Source organism: Pezoporus flaviventris, unplaced genomic scaffold (genome assembly GCF_033815535.1).
Source record: "Pezoporus flaviventris isolate CSIRO_AGI_PZ_B2104156 unplaced genomic scaffold, CSIRO_AGI_Pfla_v1 ptg000097l, whole genome shotgun sequence".
Lineage (NCBI taxonomy): Eukaryota > Metazoa > Chordata > Aves > Psittaciformes > Psittacidae > Pezoporus > Pezoporus flaviventris.
Window position 1 is genome coordinate 5,968,331 of NW_026892645.1, and position 27,281 is coordinate 5,995,611.

The 27,281-nt window shown below is 44.3% G+C and overlaps 1 protein-coding gene across 3 annotated transcripts; it reads right to left on the reverse strand.

Annotated features, from left to right (window-relative positions):
* Positions 1-27,281, reverse strand: NUP188 (nucleoporin 188). Of its 3 annotated transcripts, none has more exons than XM_061476965.1 (44): positions 27,206-27,281; positions 24,711-24,765; positions 24,043-24,116; positions 23,373-23,457; positions 22,919-22,999; positions 22,416-22,460; positions 21,708-21,800; positions 21,500-21,619; positions 20,788-20,999; positions 19,934-20,045; positions 19,212-19,412; positions 18,648-18,737; positions 18,015-18,080; positions 17,370-17,489; positions 16,807-16,933; positions 16,550-16,705; positions 16,083-16,209; positions 15,410-15,497; positions 15,240-15,316; positions 14,977-15,091; positions 14,518-14,638; positions 14,212-14,278; positions 13,650-13,778; positions 12,324-12,457; positions 11,883-11,989; positions 10,993-11,199; positions 10,389-10,558; positions 10,000-10,069; positions 9,732-9,799; positions 8,905-9,100; positions 8,312-8,389; positions 7,862-7,947; positions 7,293-7,438; positions 6,307-6,488; positions 5,882-6,082; positions 5,173-5,265; positions 4,829-4,987; positions 3,983-4,120; positions 3,535-3,609; positions 2,592-2,801; positions 1,751-1,882; positions 1,545-1,615; positions 1,013-1,142; positions 1-849 (listed from the first exon to the last, which is right to left on the reverse strand). In XM_061476965.1, the coding sequence occupies exons 1-44, from the start codon at positions 27,229-27,231 to the stop codon at positions 679-681; spliced, it is 5,211 nt and encodes a 1,736-aa protein (XP_061332949.1). In that variant the 5' UTR covers positions 27,232-27,281; the 3' UTR covers positions 1-678. The 3 variants fall into 3 exon arrangements, with proteins under 3 accessions (XP_061332949.1, XP_061332948.1, XP_061332950.1); XM_061476964.1 differs by having other exon boundaries at positions 5,882-6,085; XM_061476966.1 differs by lacking the exon at positions 27,206-27,281 and adding an exon at positions 26,999-27,081 and having other exon boundaries at positions 5,882-6,085.

Here is a 27,281-nt window from a genome sequence, read left to right on the forward strand (position 1 = left end):
TGCTGTCTATAAACGTTTTAATATCAGTATAAATAGGGCACAGTTACAAAAAACTGCAAGACTGGAGCAATGGAATTGTGCCTTAAAAACTTCGAGTGAGGCCTTGCTCTTCAGAAACACACGCAACACACAGCCTGCAGGGGGAAGGGAAGGCGTGAGCACACATACACCATCCTGCCTTGAACCACTCAGTACAAAAATAGCAGTAGAAAGATGGTCTCTGAATTGCTGGCTGATCCCTTGGCTGTGCCTCAGCCGGGCTCTGGCTGGGAGAGGCAGGCTGCACCTTGTGTTAAGAGCACAGCTAATGCCCAGCAGAGAGTTCGCCTCCTCTCCCCATCCAGCCCCAACCTTCCCAGCTGAGGTGCAAGCTATAAAAATAAAGGTTTTGACTGCTCAGCCCTTGCCCCCAGCTCAGCAGCTGGAGCGGGCAGGCTGCGCGCATCCTGACCCCCAAAAGCTCTTGGCTTTCCTTACATTCACTCTGCTGCTGGGTCGCAAGAGCTCAACGGGATCTCGCTGTGATGTTACAGCTCTGGTTCCAGCCCTGCCCACACCAGGCCTCCCTCCCTCGCCCAGCCCTTGTTCCGAGCTCTCTGCCGAAGGTGCTGCCGTCTGTAGTGGATGTGAATCGTTCTGCTGCAAGTCCTGAGGAGGGAGGCGGGGGCAGGATCGCATCTATCTCTGCACGTGGCGGACGAAGGCCTGCACGAGCTGAATCAAAGGCTCCTGCCCTTCAGGACCCAGCTTGGAGGAGGATTTCCCTTGGGGAGAGGGTAGGACCCCGCTGGCAGGGGAAGAGGGACCACCCCGGCGGAAGTAACGGGACAGGCTGGAGAGCAGAGTACTCTGAAAGCAGAAGCACAGAACAAATGAGCCTCCATCAGACACAGGCCCCCTCCCTCCCCAGGATGCCCCAAGCCATTAAACGGGCAGCCAAATACAAACAACCTTCTCCCCCCGATCCCATTGACACTGAACAGGGAGTAAGGAGGGTCCAAGCTGCTCTCACCAGCTCAGAGCTGAGCTCCTGTTTCATGCGCTGCTTATCACGGGGATGCACCGCCGGGTCTCTCAAGTACCGAACAGCCTGGGAGATGAGCAGGTAGAAACAGTTCTCCATTGTAAACATGAGCAGAGACCTGTGCAGAGAAACACAGGAGCAGGAGCCCAAAAGGTCAGCACACTCTGGTTGCATGGTCAAATACTCCTCAGTCGTCATACACTGGGTATGTATGAGGGAACAGTTCCTGTTCACTCCTCTCAAACACTGGCCATCAGCGAAGGCTAACTAAAAACTGCTGGTAAATAAGCATCAACCAACTCTTTACCTGCAAGTTCAGTGGCTGACTTAGGATGGGATGTGTGGCTTCACACACCCTCCCCCCAAAATACCCTGCTTGCTTTGGGGAGCTTCTGATGGGCTATCTAAACTCCTTGGATTCAGAGTGAGAAGCTCCGAAGCTACACAGATACCTCTAAACCTCAGTTCTGACCTGAGGAGCATTAAGTTTTGTTTCTAAATCAAAGAGCTAAAAACTTACTTGAGGGTTTTGGTTCCCTCTTGCATATTCAGCCCTGCAGCCTGAGGGAAAGGTTCCTTCTTCTTATCCAGCTTGGAGGGAAAAGAAGACAGGCATTAGAAACAGGAGATAACGAAAGAAGGAATACTCCCACCCTTCAAAGCTCAATGAGCACTCTGAGATCACCGCAACCTCTGTGTTCTCTCAGACAGAGAAATGGCCAGTACCTCTCCCAGCATGTTAAGGGCCACATTGACTGTGGCAAGGAGGGTCCCAAAGGAAGGTGCAACATCGGAATCAAAGGCTGGTGTGGTGAAACTCAAAACGAAGAGCACGTTGTACTCAGCAAGGTCCAGCGACTGTGGAGAAAGGAAAGAGGAGGGAGTGACCTTTAAGGTCATGAGTATGCTCTTGTCATGGTATTGTCATGGTAACAGGGACACCCAGTCCCTGCATCCTGCTTTTTGTATGGAGAACTAGCAGCACTGAGATCATTTCCCAGATCTCGGGTAAAGAGCAGCAGAGTGTGCTGTACAGCAGTGCACAATCAGACTGTACGGCTCTCCTCGCACAGACGAACCTTCTCCAGGTCCCAAGCCGTACAGTAATGACTGTTTCCAGATTGTTTCCAAACACCAGGCATATGTACCTACAAGCACAGGAAAAGGAAGTTAACTGCCTGTTAGCAGCCAGAATCAAGGCTTAAACCTTCCTTTTCTGCACTTGGAGAGCAGGCACTGGGTCACACTGACACAGGAGGACAGCAGGAGGACGTCTCTTCTGAGTGGCACCCTGAGGATACAAGTTATTAGCCTGGGTTATCAGTCTGCAAGGTCACACAAACACAGCATCATGCAGATCACACAAAAGCTCAGCCAAGCCTTCCTTCCACACTGATTCCTAAGGAAAATACCCTGTGTCCTGCTTTGTGCAGCAGAACAGATGGATGTCTGCTGGGCTCATTCTCCCAAGCAGGACAGGCTGTGCCTCACTACGCACACCCAGAACATCACCTGAATTGCTGGAAACTCCCCCCTTCAGGGAACAGCTCCTCTGCTCTTTCCCTACCTGGTCAAGGAGGATCTGGCAGACATCAGGGGTGAAATGGCGCAGGGCAGCAAGACACTTGCTGAGGATCTTCAAGAGGCTGTACTGCACTGTAAGCAGTGCTTTCTGCTCTGCTGCCTCTGACTCAGGGCTCGGGTGTTTGGAGGGGGCTTGGGGGTTTCGCTGCACTCGTGGGGTCACACTTGCTGGAAGGGAATCACCATTTTTTGTCTGTGGAGAGAAAAAAAAACCCTGAAGTCTTCAAAATCTTGACTACAAAAATGATGATTTTGCACTAAGATGAATAATTCGAGGGGAAAAAAGTGCTGCGAACAAAGGGAATGTGGGAATAAGGCACGCGAAGTTCTGTCACTTGCTGGAAACACAAGAATCTACACTTAGTGTGTGCTGGGGGAGGCTCTGCATTGCAGGGAGGCAGCTGCAGAGGCTATTTAGATTCCATGTCCTGGAAAAAGCATTTCTAATCAACACAGCAATTCCAGCAATGCTGAAATAACACGTTATGAGTAGCAATGCATCCTCTCCACTCCATGAATCTAAGGATTCCCCAAGAATAAGAGCTCTTTCTCTTGAACAAATTAAGTCAGATCAAGGACACCAGCTCAACAGTAGCTTAATTAATGGCACTACAGAGTACTACAGCAATGCACCCTTCTTGCTGCAGTGTAGGCAGCTCTAAAATGGCAACAGCACCATTCAAACACTGGCTGCTGTTTCTCCAGGACTGGTTTTACACAGTCCAGTGTTTTTCAAGTCCAGACTGCTCTTTGCACATGAGAAATGCAAATCCTCACTGCTGATGATTGTCAGTAATCACCACTGGGATTACTGACAGTCAATTCAATATCCAAGAGCCTGCAGTCTGAGTACTATTTGCTTTTTAACCAGGAGCATGAGCATGCAACACTCCTGATGTAGTTTGGTTCATGGTCCCCGTCCTCACCTGCAGGTAGTGCTGGAGCATTTTGCGGCTGTGCAGGAGGGAGGTACAGGCTTGGCACAGGTAACACAGATTCACCTGGAATAAATAAGGGAGAAAGCTCTTAAAAGCCCAAAGCCCATCTATTCGCTGCCATTGATGGAAGCTAGAAAATCCACTTAAACAGAACACTGTGATCATAAAGGATCAATGCAGTGTCTTGATTTCCTGATACTGAGGACTGAGAGTAAGCCACTGAATTCCCCAAGCTATCATCTTCCTGGCCCTTATAGTCATCCTTCGTCACTCAATTCAGACAAGGTACTGACAGAACAGAAATCTAAATAACCTCAGCAACAGCTCCTGTTAAGAGCAGTAACAAAAAGGTGATAAAGGGCCATTTTCTCTTAACACATCCAAATCCCTGCACCCCAAGGCACTGTACGATCTACAGCAATATCCTCATTCCCACCTGCATGTCCTTCATAAGCTGTGGCAGGTGGAAATGCCATTCCTTTGTGAAATTTGAGAGCTGAAGAATGAAGCCAACAGTGTGATCAGCCTCTTCCAGGCAGGCCAAGCTCTGCACTGTCCGCACTGCATTGAGGCACTGGAGAGAGAAGGAAATCAGGGCAATGAGAGTTAAATCACAAACCTCCCATTCCTTCCTCTAGAAGAAAAAGCTGAAGATTCAGAGGATCTGTCCTCAGGGACAGAGAATGCATTCATGAAAGTGGATGCACAGCACATGGATCAGAATCAGAGAACTTTATATTCTTAGAGGTCGATGCACTTCACACTCTGTGAAATGAGGAGAGAGCTGCTTCTCTAGGGAGCACGCTTATAAACGGGACTCTTCAGCACATCTGCACTGACACAACCCACTATTTGCTGACTCAAAGGGTGACTGAACCTTGACCACAGCGTTCTCATTATCTGAGCAAGGCTGAGCTGAAGCCACCTCCAAGAACAGCTCCCATGCCTTTCTCTCCAGAACAGCCAGACACAAGGTGAGTTCCCATCAAATTCCCACATCTGTTACTGTGTTGAGCAGGCCTCTTAAACACCTGTAGCAAAGTTCATCTCAACAGGATGAATGGATGGTGCCTGCCTATCTCTCACAAGTACCATAACAATGATCCCTGCCTGAATGCATGGCCTGGCTAGTCCATCCTCCTCCCACTACTGAACTATTTCCACTATAAACCTTTCTGAGGCAGGAGCCTCTTTTCAATGCTTCTGCACTTTCTGACACGTTCCCACTGCTGTTGCAACACAGAAGCCAAGTGAACCACCCCAGAGGAAGGATGTGATGTACCTGAAGAATCCTCTCTTGATGGACACCAACGAAGTCCAGTGCTTCCGTCAGGAAGTTGTATCTGAGTGTTTTAAGGAGGCGTTCCATCAGTGACATGGAGAGACGATAGACCCCAGGCCAGGAGGGGGCATCCAGAGACTTGCGTGATGAAGCAGACGTCTGAACAGAGCACATACAAAGGTAAGTGACTGACTTACACTCCTGCCCAGGGTGGCACTTGCCACACACCCTCCACACCAACTCAGCAGTCTCCAGTCTCTCGGGGTGGCTGCTCCAACCACCAGCAAGGCAGGGCATGGCAAGCTCTCCTGGCACATCCCCACACAAAAGGACAGAGCACCCACCTGAATGGCTCCATTAGTGCTGAGCTGGTACACGCTAAGCAGGGGCAGGCAGACACTCTGTGTGACACCAGCTCCAGCCACAGCTGCTGCTCCCTGCAAGGCACAGAACCAACCACTGTTAAAATGTGCCCGTATCTCTGCTCTCCGAGACTAAAGAGACTTATTTTGCATGAGGTATTCCTGTCCCCTGCAGTGTCACCACCCTTGCACAGAACAACTTCTGTGTTGATGACAATTCAGCATCCAGAAAAGCAACGCTGTTCTTCCAGTAAAATCTAACCTGCACAACTGCACTGTGAATTCCATTTGGTTTGGTACATACATAATCTTTGAAAAGGGCTGGCTCTGGAATGCCCTGCCTTTTACCTAAAGCTGCATTTGTAATAGAAAAATAAGACTTTATTGCAACTGAGAAAGCAGGTTCCAATACTTAATGCTGCTTTAACCAGAGGGGGATAATTTGCATTGTGAAGAATACATTCAGTGAAAGCTCCTGCTCTAAATTACAGGTCTTCCATCCAGGACATCCCATTATCAAGAGCAAGGCTAACTAAGCAGACATACATACAGGACCTACTGCTTGCAGCCTGTAAAAGAATCCCTTTATCTACACATCATTATTCAGCTGAATTGCAAACAGAACAACGAGCTATACGGTTCCTATTAAAAATGTATGGCTATATGCCCTCATTTTCACTGCATCTCTCACCTGTTGAGTCCTTGCTAAGGCCAGCAGTAAATGTAATGAGGCCTCTGTGAAGTGCAGGTTTTGTTTCACTCTCAGGCTGATCTCCAATGCGGCAAAGATAGTGGGAAGCACAGGGACCTTCCTAGTAATCTGCAGCCAGTAGTCTCCATCTTCATCAACCTCACAGAGCTCTTTAGCCAGATGCAGACCCAGAACACACACCTGCTGTGACAAGGAAAGGAGAAGGAGGTATAAGCTTGAAATGGGTACCAAGAAAATCTTGAAAGCATTTACTAACGCAACCTAAAGTTCAATCATATTCAGTCATAAGTAAGGGACCCGATATCCCTCACAGGCAGCAGGCTGCAAGGGAAAGTTATTCCAAACACGGAGCTTTTGTCTAGAGAGAAGAAACACAACTGCAAAGCAGCTGAAAGCTCCTTTACCCCATCCCGCTGGTCTTTGTGTTTAACTCGAGAAGAGTCATCTGTTTCCATGCTGTCCTTGTCATCCGTGGCATCTCCCAAGGTCAGGCTGTGTCGAGTCTGATCGAAGAGCGCAATGACCTCATCTTGGAGTGTTTCACACACACTCAGCACCAGCTGGGAGTACTGAGGGATCTCGTTCACTGTGACACGCAGAGAACAGACCACAGTTAACACACAATCCTGGTACTCAGGGCTCCAGTTTAACTGGTAACATCACCAGGCCACATTTCTTGGAGTTAGTATTTATCCTGTTTTCACTGCAAAACCTACAAAACAGAATGAGAGGAGCTGTGACTAAGTTAAATGATTAAGTCTAGGAGTATGTACTAAGGGGTTAGATGCTCATCTGGCTAACAAGACCATGTGGTTTTACCAAGAAGTCATATAAACTCATGACATCTCAAAGCACAAATCAAGCACTACCATGGACAGAATACTCCGTAACTCCTCACTACAGTATTCCCTACCCACTTCTCCAGATTGCAGACTGGGTGCAGTGTATACTCGTTGTGTCTGTATAAATACCACATTCTTATCAAAACCATTACAATAAATTGCACCACATTTTACCAGCACGACTGGAAACTCAAATTCAACAAAGAAAGGCATTCAGAAAGAACCCAACCCTCCAGTTTCTATTCACTATCTAAAACAGGTGGGCTTGCAGGCCCCAAGCAGTGGGTCGAGGAACACACAGGAAGGTGAATGGATACATTCTCAACACCACAGTTGCCTTTGTATGGCTTTGAATTATAAACCTCATCTCTTGCTAAAATGAGTTATAACAAGTAAAAAGCAGGGAAGTCCCACAGGTTGGTGACTATATCCAGCATCCTTTACTACTACTAACCCCATGTATGTCTTTATCGTAGAAACACGAGAGTGTTAGGGTGTATTCAACCATGGCAGCCCTAGTCTTGACACTTGTACCCACACCACCTCACCTTTCATCTCCTTCATTTGCAGAACAGTGATAAGAGCTGAGAACACTTTGGCTTTGGTTTTCTCCATCATCTGCTGATCTGCCTGGAGCACCCCCTCCAGAATCTGCGTCAAGGAGTTTATGATGCTATCCACAGATCCCAGCTCGCTGACAACAAAAAGGGAGAGCTCTTCAGATCAGACAAGATCCCTCAGTAAATTTATCACTTGACTGAGCTGTGTGGATCACAGCTTATATGATCCACACAAATAAAAGCAGTTCTTCCAAGTTTAAGTCACCACCTGGATCTCACTAAAGACATTCCAGAGCACAGTGAGAATGCAGGACTATCTAAAAGGCTTTTTTGGTATACTTTGCAGCAGCAAACAAAAGCCAAACCATAAATACATTGTTACAAGAGATTCCAGCAACAACCCACAGACATGAGCCATCCCAAGAGAATTCTATGATAAGGCTTCAGTTTCCTCCCCAGTCACCACAGGAATCTCTCTAGAGCAAAATCCTTAAAACATCATCTCCCAGGTTTTTATACTGAGCAGTGACAAATAACTATAGACACAAAATACCTACCTCTTCCACTGTTTGAGCAGGATCAGAAGAAGGGTACATAGCATAGACCCCAGCTGCAGACAGGATACTGACATGGGAACTAGGAGCTAAGAAGAAATACTACAAGAGTTACAGTCACAGTAGTCACATGTAAGAATGCTTCAGAAAACCTCAGCCCAAGCACCACCACCAAATGACCACGGTTGCTCTTCAGCAGCTACCAGCACTGAAGGAAGCAGACTCAGGGCCCTCTGCAGGGTCACTCAGTGATGACAAGAATGGCCCAAATAAAAAATGTGTCATTTATAAGATTTACAAGGAGCTCATCAATTCAGAGCCTTCGTTTCAGCCCGATTTCACAAGATCTAAAATAACCCCACGAAGGCAAGCAGCTGCAGAAGCAGAGCTCCTCATGGTACAGAGAAGATGAGCAATTGGGAAATAAAAGAACTGACAGGAAGTGCCACCTACCAAAACTCTGGTGCCATTTAGCACATCCAGAAACAACTGCTGATGAACTGCAGAATCAGTCAGGTGCATTATATCTGCCTGAAGTCCACAGAAACAGAGATCAGTCAAGCACAACAAAAGATGCAACTTGTCAGCAGTCTAACATCAGGCTGCTGGTTTCATTTGTTACTTTAAAAAGGCACTAAATTTATAGCTGCTGAATGGTGCAGTGTTACAGAAATCACTGAAGTACAACAGTAACAGTTGACAAGAAGTCAGCAATGACTGATTTCCCTAATGGTGCACCCCCACCTCACTTAGATCAGCAAAATCTCTTTGGGATTCCAGAATTACTTAGCATTGCTACTCAAATTATTTACTACCTCCTTTCTCTGCTCAGAAAGACAACTTGTTTTGAGCATATAGCAAAACACCACCTACTTTAACCTCTTGTATCATGCTTATGCCAACTTGTGTTGCAAACATATATACAACAAAACTGAAAGAGAAACAATGAGTTCTTCATTAGGGTTTAGCTGGCCCTAAGGAGTTGATATTATCTATTTCAAAAGGTTAATTTCAGTTTATAATGAGAGATAAAAGGTAGCTCTTACGTGGCTCGTGGAGATGATGAGCAGCATCCGCCAGGCTGAGATGAGCATCTGATACTCTGTTATGAAGGCACAGCTGCTGCCCTCTGTCTCTGCCACATGATCTGCCAGTAACTTCACATACTCTGACCAGTAGGTGAAGCGCTTTTTGGTGGAGAAGTTCTTCAGTGTGTCCTTCAGGGACTGATCCAGTGAGCCCCTGACCAAAACCAAATCAAGAGGAGAAGTTACCTTCACTTATTCTTTGGTCAGAAAAGACACTTCTGAGATTCACGTAGGAAAGCCAAGGTCACAGCTTGCAAGCAAAGGTTACTCCACATTAGACCTGCGCAGGGAATCCCACTTTTTGCATTAAATGTGAAGGAAAACCATGATCCCTGAAGAAAATCTTGTGATTTAATTTTCTTTTCAGTAGAGATTTTAGGCAATCCTGACTTTCCAACATTTTAAAGGGCAGTTCTGTTCAGTAAAACAAAATGAGTGGGAAAAAAACACTAAAATGTTATTCAGCAATCGCTATGAGGTGTGCTTAGCTTAGCTTATCGTTAGTTTTGAGAAACACTGTATATTCTCATCCCAGGATACAAGGAAAATACTAACACAAACATTCTCACCTACAGGCTGCAGAAAGACTGTAACATCTCTTCTGCAATTGGCAGCTGCAAGAATCTCAAATGTATGTCTGCAGTTTCCTTATACACCACTGTTTCTCCCACATTTTTACAGGACTACAAGTACTTTGTCCCTCAAAACCTGCATGGTCTATCGAGATTTAATATACACAGTTTAGGTAAAGTACAGGGATGAACGAGAGACTACCAAAGACTCACTTGACAACATAGTAGATCTCCAAACAGATGATTTTCATGATTAAGGCACAGGTATCCAAGACACTGAGCTATAAAGACAAAAAGAAAAGCAAGATGTGAGCACCAAGCACTGTGCAAAGCCAGAAAGCCTTCACTTCCTCTCCTGCCTGTGTTTAAACCACTTGATCACACCTGCTCTTAGAAAACTGCAAGCAGAGAAAAAAGACTCACATGTCGCTTAGAAACTTCTAAGAAGGACACAATTGCCTTTACTTTGGAGGTAACTCACCTCTGATGATTCTGAAGGCGGAGGGAGGGTCCCAAAGAGGGGATTAGTCAAATTTTCCCAAAACTTTGGCCTAAAAGATACATAGAGAAGTAACATCAGTTATCCCCTCCATGCCACGTGCTTAGCAACATTTTGACTGCATAGAAAATATGCTTTGGTAAATACAAGTTTATATAGCTTTTTATAAAAGAAACAGAAAGAAACACATTTGCTTCTGAACACACACATAGGGGCTTCCTGAGGGACTAAGTTCAAAGCCCACGCACTGCATAGCCTTACAGAGCACACAAAAACTAAGAGGTAAATGTCCCTGCAAAGTCCGATGAACCAAAGAAAATGTGTTTTAGGAAAAAAAAGACAGGAAAATGCACTGCAGAAAACCAACTCACTTTGTCCTCAGCACCAGCATGGCGCTATCGCGACGGTCTTGCCACAGAGCATGCAGGAAGGCAATGGCAGCACGGTGCAAGAGGGGAGGGCACCAGTACCTCTCCTGTTGTTTGGTATCTATCAGCTGTAACACTACTTGGAGGCAACTCCACTCCCCTAAGCTGAATTCCTAAAGCAAAAGGAAACACGAGAGGTAACGTCACCACAGAACCACTACGTAGGCACCTATTGAAGCAGAATGTGCTCGATTCCACTTGAATAATACACTGAGAAATAAATCTTGAGTATGTGATGCCATCATATATTTTGTATATGACTATAAGGAATGTAATCATATATAGGGGAGTAAAAAATTAGCTAAGCTATGACTTCATATGACCAAGTGCCTTCCAAAGGTCCCAGCTCAAGAGGACCCTGAAAAATAAAGCACCAGAATGGGTATTCTGGAAAACCAATACTGTCCATTATACCCCAGTCTTCAGCTTTCTCTCTGACTGGACACTTCCAGAGTGAAGAGAGTGGGCCACAGGGATCTCTGGTCTGACCCAGTAGATGTTCTTATGTTAACTCAGTATCTGCCTTGAAATACTGAGGAAATTCTACCTTTGACCCATCACTGCCATCCTTCACTTCCAAGTTCAGGAAGAGCTCGATGAGCCCAGGCTGTGTCTCCACTGCAACTGTGAGGAACTCCAGTATCATGACCTTAATACGCATGTCCTCCATCTTGCTCTGCAGGTGGATGAGGAAGGCATCACGGATGGCAGCAGCATCACTACCAAGGCAGGCATAAACAGACATGGGAGCAACCTGCAAAAGGAAAGAAACGTCAGAAATAACCAAACTCTCCAGGATGCTTCTTGTCCATATCAAAGGTGATTTTCATTTCAAATTGGAGCTCCAAAATACATGGTATTAAATCTATGAACACAGGTGAGGGAACTCAAAACTTAGTTGTTGTTGTTAAGCGAGAAGAAACCTACAAAGTGATCCAAATCGTCCTCTTTGGCAATTCTGTTCTATCCCTCACCTATTCCTCAAGGGCTATGACAATACAGCATAAAACAAAGAGGAAAATAAGGTTTGGAATAATGTTTCCTGAAATAAATAAACCCAGAGCTGGATCTGTATGCCCTAATAGAACTGCAAACACATTCCCAGAAGTTTAGCAGCTGAAAAGAGCAAGTTAAGAGACAAAGCTGAAAGATCCCAATAAAAACTTAAATAGGATACTCTTCTTAGCAAGATGTTAAAGTTCCAGTTAAGAAGGTGCAGGAATTGTATTGAAGAGCATGACTTGAGAATGCTGCTCAAAAAAGTAGAAAGAGATCAACTGGAAGTGCAAATTCTTTAAAGAAAACACCCCGTAATGTGAAGCCTCTCAATGAGATGCTGGGTGACTTCTGAAATGATTTTGAAATAATGTCAGTGATGGGATCAGTCACTGAAAGGCACCAAAGGGCAAAGGAGCGACTGTGTGAGTCTCATCTTACCGTAGCCAGTCGTTTGAGCAGTTGGATGGCCAGGCGTGGAAGCGCAGGGTCATGCCTGTGGTAGATGTATTTGGCCAAGACCGCAATAAGATTGTTTCCATGAGCACCTGGAGAGAATGCAATTAAAATCAACGAGAAGAAAATGTGGCAGGATGTAACTATTTACCAAATCACGATCTCCACAGCACAAAGTGAGAACTAAGACAGTCTTCCAACATTACAAAGCAGCAAACAACAAGCCATATCTGCTTAATACTTTAGAAGCTGTCCCAGAGGAGAAGAATGCCTTAGAGGAGGGAGAACAGGCTTTCTCCCATCACTACAAACCTCTTTTTGGACCCCTGAAATCTTAACTACTGTTTGTAATGAGACACACACTGACTATATGGAAATGACACGGAAGCATAGCTGCCCAGGCTGCCCCCAGTGAGGAATACATACCGTGCTGAGTAAGCGCCTGTTCTAATGGAGATACCACGCTAGAGGGGGGTTTCAACCTGATGACATTATTGGTGACTGAGAACGCCAGTTTAACTGTTTGGATGAGCAGTTGACCGTGGCCTTGCGACTCATCACTGTGTTCACAAAAAGAAACCAAAGTGAGCAACTGTTGACAACCAACATTTTGTTATTTGCACAACACTGGAAGAGGAAGCTCTATTGTCAGTCAGGGTTGTGAGACGTTTTTATTCAGGCACATCTCCACGTACAAGCTGCTGAAATACAAACCCTCACATATCCCCAAAAAATAGTGGCTACCCAGCCCCAAGTTTTCAGCAACAAAAACGCCAAAGAGCCTGAGCCTGTTTATTGCCATGGTTTTTTTTTAACCTCTTTAGGATACGGAGATTTAAAATGCACAAAGACGGAGGGAGAAACATTTACAGGAACAATCTCACAAAAATTATAGTGAAGCAAAACTGGATGAAGAGATAAAACTGACGGGTTGGGCTTTTTTTCCCCTACGATTTTCCTTATCAGCTAAATATTCTCGGGAGACACTGAAGCCAAGGCTTCTGAAATTGGTCTCACTTTCTTCTCAGCAAGTCTGGACTCTTTCCACACTTGTTTTGAAAGAGAAAACCAGCAGACTTCATCAGAAACAACATGCTAGCAAGTTTGACTGGCTATGTGTCAAGTAAAACTGGCCAGGAAAAGAGAACAGAGGAAAGGAATGAGAAACAATCATAGCTAAATCAGATCAAGCCTTCAGAAAGCCACATAAGGAAGTGAAGCTGCTCAACACTAAAGGTATCTTCAATACTTCCAAAGTACTTCAAGGCATCTTCAGAACCATCCTGAATAGACTGCTCATCCCTAGCACTTCCAAATTACAGTTCAAGCTGTATTATGATTTATTCATGACCACAGCCTGATCTGAACTCTGGCGTTACCCAAAGACACAGAACTACTAATACTGGCTCTAATTCCCTTGCTTCTAATTCATCTTACAAACTTGAGTTCAAGTGAATTCTGTATTAAAAAACTGTAACTGCATGCAACCCTTTAACAACTGAGCACATTTACACCCACCAGCAGCTCCAAATGGCATTTAGAAATAGAAAACAACTGCATGAAACAGAGAGTGTACAGCAAAGAGTACATACAGACCTGGAACAAACAAGGCTTGTTCCTCAGACCGTACAAAGGCAGGCTGCAGTGGCCAGCTGCTACACTGATCCCTTGTTAAGTGCATCAAGTCGAAGCTACATTTCAAATATCATTTGCTTCTTTCCTCACACTACTGAACTGAAACACACAACTCACCTGTTACACTGGGAGGTCATTACCATATCAATAGTGTCCACACCAATTCCCATGATGTTAATGACAGCTTGCCCTGCTTCAGTGTTGGCCAGGCTGAAGATGCACAGGGACTGAAGGCTGGGGGCATTGCTGTGAGACACAAACAGCACAGGACATATCACTAGGAGCACCTGCAGTATTTTACCACACAGCACTTGGAAAACTACCACAAAGTAACCTCTTAATTTCTACATCCCCCCCTTGACCCCTACTTTATTGTCCTTCCTATTTTCTTCAGAGAGCATACACCAAATAGGAAAGTGGATGGCAGTGTCCCAGGGAATCTATTTATTGTTTTCTCTCTCTTCATCAGGTATTCTAGAAACCAATATGGCTTTCTCTGTCTTCAATCTTTTTCTACCCTTCCTGTACTCAGTAACACAGAAAAGAGCTGGAACCAGCACTGCACAACTGTTAACAGTTCACTCCTCAACACTTGCATTCAAAACCTGAAACAAAATGATAATGATTCCTACACTGTAAGCCAGGCTAGCGCAGGTCTGAAATCCATCACTTGTCTTACCTACTGCGAGGATCCATTTCAGGGCACAAATTCAGTATAGCATGGATCAACTGCAGAATCAGGCACCCTAAAACAGAGATGAAATGGACTAGTGAGGTTTTGGGAAGATCTGTTGCCTAGTTCCTACTATTTTCAAGCACATCACAGCATCTAGCAATACTGTTAGACGTACAAAGCAAATCCCAAATGGCTGCTAGGAAAGGTATGATGAAAAAAGGAAGGAAAAATTCACACATTCTGTCTGAGAAGGCATGAGACCCCTTTCACCCCCTCCTCCTCCTTCTCCCCCCCCCCCAATATCCTCACCAATTTTCTCCCTCACTCCATGAGAGTTGTAACGCCATTTGTGGTAATTTGGTAACATCTCCTTCAGGACAAACACAATGCAGGGCACGAGTCCTTGGCTCTGAGTGCTACCAAGTTGTCCCTAGGAGAAACAGAAATGTTATTGTCCCATTTCTTGTTAAGAAGAAACCTTTTGCAGGAAGATATGCCATATGTCTTTAAAGTGTGAGAAATTGAGCATGGGGATAGATTTACAAGTAACTTATATTATCTTGTAGATCAGCTGAATCAAAACAGGCTTTTTGAAAGAATCAGACTGCAGAGAAAACCCCCAGAGTAGCACCAAAGGAAGTGTCAACCAATGATCCCTCAGAGAGACCCACTGAACAGGAGATGGATCTCAGGCACTGCTGTATTTCACCTTCCTATTGTAACAGCTTACATATGATTTCCCAAGCAGGCCATTCCACAAGCACTCACCCGGACAAGAGTTGTTATCAGGTTCAGGAAGGAGATGGTAACATTGTACTCGCCCTGAGGCTGTTCTATGCTCATCAGAAGGTTTCCATAGCCCCCAGCATTCATTCCCTCTGCACTGTGATATGAGCAAGAGAGATTAATGAATAGCAGGATTCTGAGTGAGACATGTCAGATACCCAGATTTCACACTGGCAGAAAGTGCTTATGACATGTTAGGAACAGGTTGTACACCACCAAGAGGCAGGGGAAGGGGCGATGAATACCTAATAACGTGATTCATACTGGACACTGGGTTGGCAACAAACGGCAAGAAACCCGTATGGTGAAGGTCAGTCCAGACCTGCAAGAGAGTAAGTACAGCTTATTCCCTCTCATTCACATGTATACATCTACTAGTTCTCAAACCCACAAACCCTGAAGGCCATTTCCTCACCTTGGCTGGCATCCGAGCAGCCAGTACTGACAAACAATTGACACAAGAAGCAATAACATCCACAGGGGGAGAGATGACAGTTGTTAGCCTACAGAAGAGAAACAGTATCAATCAAATGCACTGTGGTCTAGCATACATACTATTTTATTAACCAAAAAAGCTTCTCTCACCGAGGTACACATGCATAAAACCTAAGTAGGTAAATACAGACACCAGAGTCTGCACTTTCAGTCTAGACTTGCTGCCTCCCCCTCACACCTGAGTCAGACGAATTTACTGCAACAGACAAAGCTGGGAAGACAGCACTGTCACAGCAAACAGTAATTATGCAGCAGCACATCAATTCCCAGGCAGTTAATGCTAGAGGAGAGCTAATAAGTATAACTGTTTTAACACCTGGAAGTTACTGCTCTAATGATATGTTTTATTCCCCTTTCATGTCAATACAGCTACTAATAAAAAATGGATAAATTGCACAACATTCAGGAAAGAATGCATCAAAGCATTAAACAGTGTGTAGCCACAACAGCCTTGGGAACTGAACACCAGTCTTGGGGAGCTCCAGCACTGAGACACTTCTTGCAAAGCTCTTGGCAAAATGAGTAATCAGCCATTCTTCCAGCTCACTGTATCTTCTCAGGTGTCAGTGACTTCATGCCAGGCGGTGACTTACCTCTGCAGGAGCATGTAAATCCGTGATGTGATGGGCAGAAGGCAATCTGCTATTGATACATCAGTGCTGATGACTTTATGAACCAGGTCAATTATTGGCTTGACCCTCTGGCAATGCTGAATCACATCTGGGAAGAGAAAACTAACACTAGAATGCAAAATCATACTTAAGCAGTAATCAACTCTGGAACAACGCACATTAAGCTCATCATACAGCCCTATGAGCATTCCCCATGCCAAAACCCATTTATTTTATCTATCTCAACTTTTCCCTCATCTAAAATTTATCTCGTCTTGGCCTTTTGCAGTGAATTATACAGTATAATAATAATAATTAAGCAGTCAGGTTTCTGGGAAAGTATTTCATGCTCTTTTGAAAGTATTCAGAGCTGTTCAATCCTACTATTAACCCAAATTGATACCAATTAATAATTATTTCTTCTCTTTTATTCTCCCAACCTGTCTTACCTGCTGTCGATACAACATGAAGCAGCATCTCAATCTCACAGGTAAACAGTGTCCAGCTACTGTAGGAATACTCCCATCGTACCACATAAGCCCTATCATCCAGCGCCACCTGGCCCACCGTTCCCTGAGGTATCCGCAGGTTTGTTTGACCTAGTCCTTAGGATTGAAGAAGCAGGTGAAATACAGTCACAAATTTACCCATGGATTATATCCCAATTTCCCCAAAGTATTTCCATAAGAAAAGGTGAAGTGCTCACCAAGAGGATAGAGGAGCTTTGGAGTCTGTCTGCGCCAAAGTGTGCCATCTTCATGAGAGATCACATCCGGAGGTTTATGCTTGTACTGTTCCATGTAGAAGGACATTTTATCCAGGAAGCTGTACACCTGCGTGCAGAGACAGCTTAAACAATACAGCCAAGGAGCCAGACCTTAAAAATTAACCAACCAGGCCATTTCCAGGAATAGGCAAGTTCTCTTGATGTGTACAATATCCTTCTAATACATAAATCATTACTAGACAGCCCACACGTCCAGACATATCTCGTCTAGTGAACCAGGAACTTCTTAGGAGTAAAGTACAACATGAAAAATTAGGCAGCAACTTAATCTTCGTAAGTCAAGTTTTCCAGGAGCCTGCAACAGCACAGAACTAAAAGGTAATTCCTGTCCACTGTTCTTTGACAAAAGCTTAATGTCTGTTATCTAAAACAGCAGTTGAGATAAGCACACGTGATGGAAAGAATCACGCAGCATTATCACACAGCATGGTATCCTTGTCCTGAAATAAATCATCTCCTGAACACCAAGAGAGATCCTGTACCTTTTTTGCAGTAGATTTATCAGACACGAGGGCTTGGAGCAGCTGAAGGAGAGGAGTAAGCTGATTGGGAAACAATCCACACACACTGTCCAGGATAATACCCAGACCTGCAGTAGGTTCCTGGTGGTGAAAACAGAAAACAAGTATCATATTACTAAAAAGAAATGCTAAAATGGTCTCAGTAGAGCATAAGGAAACAGTTCTTTTTTAAGTTGTACATTTCACATTAATCATGCAACAAAAGTATCACTCCAGTCCTTGAACAGACTAAAGCATGAGGCAGTGTGCAAGTATAAGGCAGGAAGTAAGACTGTAACGCATTACATATCCTAATTCTGTGGCAACAGAAAAATAAGCATGATGCTTTTGCCAGCAGTTAGTTCAATCTTTGCAATTCCAGCCCTGGTTTCAACTATCACCTATATTAAAACTCGTTCCAGTATCCTTCAAGAGTAAAGCCAAGGCTGTACCTAAAAGGCAGGAAAGGGCAAAAGTAAATCAAAGACAGAAACAAATGAACACTAGCTCCTCAGGCCTTCCTAGAAGCTAACTAAATACAATCAGTCTGTTCCTTTCCTAAAGAGGATCTTTTATTGAGTTTCACTTATAAGGAAGGTAGGTCAAAGAAGTTGCCAATACACTCACCGTCTTCCAGAATAGCTGAGGAATACTGGCAACTGTCAGAACTTCACATGCAACATCAATTATATCCTTCAACAGAAGAGAGGATGGAGAAAATAAGTTACTTTACACAGGGGAATTTCATCCCTAAAGAGTTCTGCCACATCTTTGGAATTTAAGTTTCCATGTTTACCAGCCAAGATGTAACCACCTCCTCTAGTCAAAACAAAAAGAACACCCAACATATCCAAACCCAGAGCACTCCACCAGCCTAAAGCCATCCATCGTGAGTGGACTGGCCAGGACAAGTATGCCCACTATATCTGCAAAGGGCAGATGATGTCTTCTCAACCTTGGAAATGGAGTATGGATTATTTCCATTGCTTTGGAAATAACATATCAACAATTAGTTTCAAACCCACAGGACTTCAAGTGCAAGATATGTTCTTTCATTATTAATCAGCCAGTCTGCAGAGGTGTTTACTAGGTTTGCATTGTGTAAACGCAGCAGGAAAACCAACAAAACACTCTTCTAGATCAAACTCACAAAGCCTGTAGTCTCAAATGCAGGATTATGATTTACCAAAGGCAGTTAGCATCAGTTATGACAGGTTATTTTAAATTAGGTAACAGAGGCAATGAGACTTGCATGCTTACCTGCTGATTGCCCAATGTATGCAATTCCAGTGATGTCAGGACAAAGGAAGTAAGTCCATAAATACACAAGCAAGCAGTGCTGGTAGCACACTGGAAAGAAAGAATACACACTCAGTGCTCATGGAAGTCAAAAGGATTTGCTTTCACTGGTTTCTACCTATAAAACAGTTTTCTCTCGTACATGGTGTTGTCTAATGAAACCACATACAGGGAAACAGTGCAGAGTTAAGTCATCTAATACTCAAAATGCACAATGGCAGTACACTGGAGAGGCAAATCAACCAATGTGATGAAATGCAGTCTATTCGGCTCAAAAGAGATGTAGTTCCTCAACTTCCAGAAGCTTTTTCTTATTCTTTGGGCATAAAAAACTGTGTCATTTGAACTTGAGTTCTGATCTTCACTGGAAGAAGATGCTAAAACATGCTTTACTGCAGAGTCTGCTTCCAACCAGATTTAGTTAGAAAGAGCATTGGTTCCAAATCATTCACTTCCCATCAGACTTTTACATCAGTAGCAGTTAAAAACCTTCAAGAGCTTACATACAGAGTCCAAAAAACTCACATTCTTCCCCCCACTGTTCAGCGATCGCAGCAGCTTTGTCAGATACTGGAAAACATTCAGCTGGATGGCAGTGCTGCCCATTCTTCTGATAACGTTTGTTGACTCCTCTGGGTTTACAGTGTGACGGAGCAGGGCCCAGGCCAAAAGCACGGGAGCATGATGCGAGACATCTCCTAACTGCAGCAGTTGATTGTCCATCTCCTGCACAGACAGGGCAAAAGCAACAGAACTGAGATCTTCTGAAAGAAACTCACACTTCACAAGAATACAGCTCGTTGCATCTTGCTAACTGTCACCATTCCCTTGCGGATAATTACTGCACACATGCAACTGACCAAATTATATACCTGCAGCCATGGTTTGCTTTCCTGAACAGTTTAATGCCTTACAGTTAGTCTAAACTTAGCTGTTCTCTGTCCTAAAAGCACAGACACTGTAGATTTTTTGTGTCATTCCCATCTGGAAATTTCACAATGCTTATTTTTTTGTACACATCTGGTTTTAGAGAAAGGCTCAGGATAACCAAGGAAGTATAACAGAAGAGGAATTCATTTTGTTCTTATTTGCCCCAGAGTGTTACGCAGATGCTGGTTCCTACACTTGGTCAACAAACTGAAAGATCAGAAACCTACAGACAGACTCTTTACACAGCACTGCTTGGGTAATCACAGTACATTCTATACCATTAGGCCAAACAAGGGGTTACTCTGACAGTGCTTTACCTGGTGGATGCTCTTATTGGCTAATTTGTGCCTGTCAGTCCTGCCATCCAAAGCACGCTTATGGAGGGAGTCGATTTCCATGCCTTCCACAAGAATAAGAGCACTAAAGTAGCTACAAACAGGAGAAGAATAAAAGCAAGGAGGTCAGAAACTTTATTGAAGAATTTTTATTTCTTTTTATTGATAAGTGGTCAAAACCCAACCTGTACTTTGCTTTTGTTCAGCTGTTCTTTAAAGCAATAAGAAATTACATGAAATTAACAGCATGTAATCCAAATTTTGTCTTGAAATTCTAGTATATGACTGATTACAATCTTCAGAACTATCATTTCATGTTGAAAAGACAAAGAAAAGGTCACTGAAATTTGAGGATAGCTTTTCCCCCTTTGTAACTCTGCCACCTGGCAGCATTTTCATTCTCCCTGGCTATGGCTTGACTTCCGTTGCGTGCAGCAAAATGAAGACACTGCTGCCATTCATAAGCACACCCACCAGAGCTTGACCTGAGGCAACACAGTTCACAATACAGGTCAGGGAGGGCTAGTCCCCATGCAGGTAGCAGGCAGAGTACCAGCACAGGACTGTCTTCATTGCCATTCTTACAAGAGGCAAGATTATATACTAGATTAAAACGAGTATATGGACACCTCTCTACTCTGCAATCACACCTTCGTTTTGCCATAAGCCTCCAATCAATGTGACCACAAAAGCTATTCTGCCTTCATAACAATAACCTTAGCTTGAAATAGTGGTGATTTTAAGAGGCAGCAGCAAGAATTATAAATGCCTTTTTTCCCCCTGAGGAAAATAATTGTTTTGCTCTGTACTCACCCACAAATACACATGATACTTACCCAATGCGATCCACCAGGTGATCCATGCTCTCATCTACCAAATGTCTGTTGGTTTGTCTAGTGCCAAATCCCTGTTCTTTGAACTTCTTTGCAAATGCCAGAAGATCATCAGGTGACATCTCAAAGTATGCATGGTAGAGGAAGATGACTTCCAGGAGCATGGCCTGTTCACGGAGGCATTGCACAAACCAACGGGAAACCTGGCGTTCTGTCTGCACAAGGAGAAGTTCCACCATCATATGCTGAAGCTCACAGGTCAAAGCAGTTGGAAACTGAGAAGTGTTGAAGCATTTCAATGGCTTGTGTAGCCAGCAGTTAGTATCAGTGGCAAAGAAGGCCACTGTAAATACAGAGTGTGCTGATGCAGAGAGACTGTGGACAACTACACATAAATGGATCTGTTAGCCTAGGGCTATCAATGGATTTATTACAAGGAACAGTATGTGCCATGCAACTGTTTCTGAGCAGAAGTGTGTTCTGTTAGAAAAATTTTAGGTTTCTTGGACCAAGAGAAACATCCTTTTTAACTGCATCTGCACATACACACTTTCCAATACGCTACATAGAAGACTTTATAAGTTTGATAAATAATCATAGAATCACAGAATAGTTAGGGTAGACCTTAAGATCATCAAGTTCCAACCCCCCTGTTATGGGCACAGACACCTCACACTAAACCATATAATACCAACAATAGCAAGAAATAAAATACCATGAGATTTCCATGTGTTTCCCATGTAGGAGCTTCTGCTTTGTACAGTGCTTCAAACTGTTTCCAGTAATTAGGAACTAGTTCCTTGTCCAACTTTTCAACACACTGGAAGTATTGAGCCTTAAATAAACCAATAGACAAATTAACTTCTCACATGCACAGTCAACTGTCTTTTACAATCACAAGTGGACTTGTGTACTCTACTCACCATGTAAGGGTGCCTCTCGTCCTGAAAATAAGTGAGTAGTTGGAGGACACAGCGCAGGATGCAGATCCTCTCGTCATAGTAATAGTCAGCAAGCTGTGAATAGATAGTGTCATCAATTGGTATCAACTTGGTATTGTGTCTAACAACACTTTCCTCCCCCATACACTGCCAAGGCCTTCATCACAAGAACACAGAGTGCCCAAACATTACTGCAGGTGGAGTTTCAACTAAGCAGTTTTTAAGTTACTGGGGGAAAATACTTAATTAGCTTCACAGAACTCAATAAAACATGCCCACAGGGACATGGCTGTAACTACACTGCTAAGTGAGAAAACTTGCAAAAGAAAGGGAACAAGACAGATGACAAGACAGAGACAGATGATGTCTCCTCCTCATCCCTATTATGCTCTGTCAGATATGATCAGTGGTCACCATTTCAGAGTTACCACTTCAGACAGTAACATATAAACCTACAAGCTATGGAAAACATGGGAGCCTACATCTGCCCAGCTAAATTCCTGATATTAAGCCTAAACTCTTCTTTCCGTAGCAACTATTAACACTGTTCAAATTGGTCAAAGCATTTTCTAAAACTTGTTCCTTATAGAAGGAATACTTCAATTATTCCAAGATTTTCTGGATCCATAGAAATGAAGTCGCTTCTCTGTCAACAGATCTTTTCAGCAGATACAAATGGAAATGACTAACCTTCAGCATCAGAGCCTGACTCTGCCTTTCATCCTGAGAAACTGTCTGTAAGCAAAACACAAAAGAACAAAGAAATATTTAAATACCTACTGACAAAATAGATATTCACAAAGAAAATGACTGAAATAAAAGCCAATTTTCCTTTCACTTTCTTTTGGAAAGACAGATTCCAAAAGCACAGAGCCAAAGCACTAATTTTTAACAACATATTTATTCTTCATCTTCACTCTCCTCCACAATCTATAGTTTTCCTGTGTTCCTGTAATAGAGAGAGGATCTGAGTTCCTGCAGAGAGATTCAAGCAGATACTAGAAAAGTAAGTTCTGGATATCTCCTATGACATTTCCTTAGAGCAGCACTGCAGCATTGTAGGTCCAGAGAAGAAAAGCTACAAAGCCATTTCCAAATCAGAACTCAGACTCACATGTGACCATGTGCATCAATAAACTACTGGCATTAAGGAAAGATGTGGATTAAGTAGAACATAAATGGGAGCTACGGACCGGCAGGGAGTCCCTTGTTCCTCTATAATCTTCTTGGAGATAACACTGTAACAAACGCACACTCTGCTCTTCATCCAGACCCTGGAAAAACAGAAGGAAAATAGAGATGCTCTGAAATGGATAAAAGGCAACTGAATTCATTCAAGATGAAGATTCTCTCCAAATATTCAGGCAGCTCTTCTCTTCAAAACAAGTAATTTCCAAAACATGCCAAAAGACAATTCCTGGACCAGGCAAATACTTTGGTCACACTTCTGCTTAAAGCAATATACATAAGCTTTGATGTCACTTAGATGTAACCACTTTAACTTCAGCAAAAGGAGCATAACTGTAATTTAAATAAAGGTACCACCTTTATTCAGCATCAAGAGGCTGTTTTAAATATCAGAATCCTACTAACAATGCATTCCAAGTGCAGGGATAAAAAATATAACCGGATAGCACGTTCACTCACCAAAAACTTGCTGGCTCTCAGGCCCAGCTCTTTCAGTGGAGCATTTACACTTTTATCAGCTTTTACTTTTTCTGCTGAAGATGTGCTACAGGAAAAAAAAAAAAAGAAATTTTAGTCACTAAAAATGCAGCAAGAAATGCTCCCAGTTTTACCAGTTCCCAGTTTAACCAGTTTAAACCGGACCTTTGTTTTTAACTCAGTGGCCTTTCGATACTTGATAAACAGTATTTTGTAACCTTCCCACCACATAAAACTCAACATTGTTCACAATCTTATTACTATAATAAACGCAGGCTATATTAATTCCATCTTTTCCAATGAGGGACTCTAGATATCCTTTCAGAATGACTCAGTGTCAAGAGGAGTCACTTCTCCACAGGCTGCATACTTGCACATGATGGCAGCTCAGCAGGCGTAAGGGTTAAGAGCTACCTAACAGGAATAATGACAGCAGAAACTTGCTGTTATTTCTTTCAGGTCTGTATTTCATGCCCCAAAATGTTATGGAATTAAGTGTTTTCTCTTGCTACTCCTCTCCTGAAATCTGAAGTCATGTGAGAGAGCAACGATCTACTTTTATGTAATCAGAAAGAAATATTCCACATGTTCCTCTCCTTTTTAAGAGACCCCATTTTTGAGGTTAATTCCTAAAATCAGGCAATCACTATACCTTGGAGGCTTATAGTATGAAAGTCCCTCTGACAATCTCTGCAAGTGGTTGTTCAACTCTGACTCAATCTGTGCCTAAAAAAGAGAGAGAATCAAATACTACTGAACAGCTTCCTCAACGTACATTACTGAGAATCAGATCTGTTAAATTTAAATGAAGCAAAGAAATTCCACCACCACAAAGAGACAGGAACAATGCAAGACAAGCATCTATGATTCAGACTGATTCAAGGTGCATAACTGCACCAGGCAGCTCACTGCCTTGCCTAATCACGGGAAGGGAGAGGAAATAGGAGGCAATGGACTGGATTCAGAAACATCTGGATCTCCAACCTCTGGGCAAATTCTTCAAAGCACAGGCTTCATCCCTGAAAATAAAGAAGCCAGCTGTACCATTCATCAATAGCCCAGGCCAGCCAGTCTTGTGTCAGCTCCAGAAAGGGAACCACTTTTTCACACACACCCTTCCAGGCAGATCATGAAACAGCTATAAACAAGGAGTGGAAGAACGAACAAGTAGCAAAGATCGAGGACAAAACTTGCACTGAGGAAGAGGGGGAAGCAGCAAAGCGTATTTTCACTAATATTCAAAGAGATGTACAAGTGATGTCTTTGGCCACAGAGTCTATTCAGTGATGGGCAAAGCTGCTTAGCAGGACAAGGACTTACTGGTTCTCTTAAAGATGATTTACCCAGAAGAACTCTCCATAATTGTCTGCTGCTCCTGCAAACAAAGAGAAAAGTTGGAGTATTTTAATGATGAACACTGTTTCAGGCTTCCATTCAGCTTACACCTTTTCAAACCTGCAATTACCTCAGAGCACATCACGCTGCAAGATAAGATACAAGAAAAATTATTTAAGGAACGTTATTGTGAATGCCCCATCCCTGGCAGTGTTCAAGGCCAGGTTGGAGGGAGTCTTGGGTGCCATGGTTTAGTGTGTGGTGTCCCTGCCCATAGCAGGGGGTTGGAACTGGATGACCTAAAGGTCCTTTCCAACCCAAACTATTCTATGATTCTATGATTAGTTTTTACCTGACCAGTTTCAGATGCCCTGAGAAAACCCAGGAAAGACCCAAAGAAGGTGACAACTGATAAAGCAAGACTTGCAAACTCGCAACAAATCATATGTGTGACGTATCAAAGCTGAATTTGATTTTGGTAGTAGAATGTTTGAGATTAGTAAGAAGAAACGAAAGTACAGATCAACATTTGATTCAGTCACATTCAATGCTTTCCTCCAAACAAACTCTTTCATAACAGTTTCCTCCTTCACTCTAAGTGCAACATAAAACTGGGTGAAGTGAAAGATTCCAACACTTTCACACAAGGCAGAATGATTTACTACAGATCTTGATTTACCCTTGGCTCCTGTTTCTTCCTGAGCACTCCACAGAAAAGCCAATCTGCGCTATGAGGTATTACAAATCAAACCCTGGCATACAAACCCAGACAATGGAGTTTCCCTACAACACCTCTAAAAGATGTTTGCCAAGAAAAAGAACATTTCAGGAATTCAGACAAATGACGACTTGTTAGCAGCACACTGCAAGTCAGAGTTAAGCCCAGAGCTCCGCATGCAGAGACTAAGAAAGCAAGATCACCCAGTAACTTTATTTTTAGAACAGCATCATCAAACTAACTCACTGTGGCAGTGAAAGGCATCTGCAGCGTGTGACACATGGGGCCACCTAAATGCATGCCGAGACCTGTGATTTGTGTCCTCAACATAAAAAGGACATGGAACTGTTGGAACAAGTCCAGAGGAGGCCACGAGGGTGATCAGGGACTGAAACACCCCTCGTATGAAGACAGGCTGAGGAAGTTGGGGCTGTTCAGCCTGGAGAAGAGAAGCTGCATGGAGACCTCATAGCAGCCTTCCAGTATCTGAAGGGGGCCTACAGGGATGCTGGGGAGGGACTCTTCATTAGGGACTGTAGTGATAGGACAAGGGGTAACGGGTTAAAACTTAAACAGGGGAAGTTTAGATTGGATATAAGGAGGAAATTCCTTCCTGTTAGGGTGGTGAGGCACTGGAATGGGTTGCCCAGGGAGGCTGTGAATGCTCCATCCCTGGCAGTGTTCAAGGCCAGGTTGGATGAGGCCTTGGGTGCCATGGTTTAGTGTGAGGTGTCCCTGCCCATGGCAGGGGGTTGGAACTGGATGATCTTAAGGTCCTTTCCAACCCTAACAATTCTATGATTCTATGATTCTATTTGCAGGGCACCTGTCAACATAACTTGTATCCAATTCCTCGACATTTGGGCGCACCTCCCCGCACAGGAGCTAAATAACCTCTGACGGCTTGGGCAGCCACCAGCTGCAGGTGCTGCCTCACAGCACCCAAAAGCCACAGGGTTTTACCAGGAGAAGAATCACTCACAGACCTGAGCACCAGCCCTGCAAAACCAACCCTCGACTCGTCCTTCCCTCCTACCCTCTCCTGGGAACTAAAAGAGACCGCGATGTGTGGCCAGTTCACCTATTAGCCTCCAGCCAAGGAAGGAAAGCGTTTCGTGTGTGATCACATGTAACTGAGGTGTTCTTGTCCCCATTGGGGTTATAAATACTCATTTAATAAAAATCGCAGCTCCAGGGACGCTACAATAACCACCCAAAAAGCGCTCAGGACAACTGAGGGCACTGAAGGTGACCAGTGAACCCGGGACTCATTCAATCGCTTCACTGTACATCTTCCCCACCTCTATTTTGACTTTCAGACTTGCGAAGAGCTGTCCGCAAGGTGAAAACCAACCCCTGAAAGCTCTGCTCTTCACGAGAGCAGCTCCGGGACGTGGCGGGTGTCCCGACGCCCACCTCCGACACCTGAGCCCACACCGGGACCTCAGCCTCACAGGAACAACAGCTGTTACAGCCGTTCTACTGACCGCTCCATCTTGCGGGGCACGGCACAACGACAGAGCGAGGCAGTGACGACCGACGGGCCGCCGCTCACTGCTCCATTGAGCCGCCTCAGCGGGGTCCCCTCAGGCCCCCTCAGCGAGGGGCGGGGCCAGGCCGGCGCGGGCCCCGCTGCCGTTAACACCCCACCCCCCCCCGCCCCACCCCCGCCGCTCCCCGCCGGCCCCGCACACGGCGAAGCCCGGGCCCCGCCCCCCACTGCCCCCCCCTCCCTCCCCGCCACAGCCGCCGCGTCCCGCACCTCGCGCGCGGCCCGCCCGCCGCCATCTTCGCTCCGCTCTCACGTGACGCCGCCGCCGCGCGAAACCGCCGTCGCT

Coding starts and splice junctions, on each gene's coding strand:
- NUP188 (XM_061476964.1), bottom strand. CDS start 27,231: ATGGCGGCGGGCGGGCCGCGCGCGAG. Junction 24,766..27,205: donor GCGGGCGGGCCGCGCGCGAG/GTGCGGGACGCG, acceptor CTTTGTTTGCAG/GAGCAGCAGACAATTATGGA. Junction 21,620..21,707: donor ACGAGAGGCACCCTTACATG/GTGAGTAGAGTA, acceptor GGTTTATTTAAG/GCTCAATACTTCCAGTGTGT.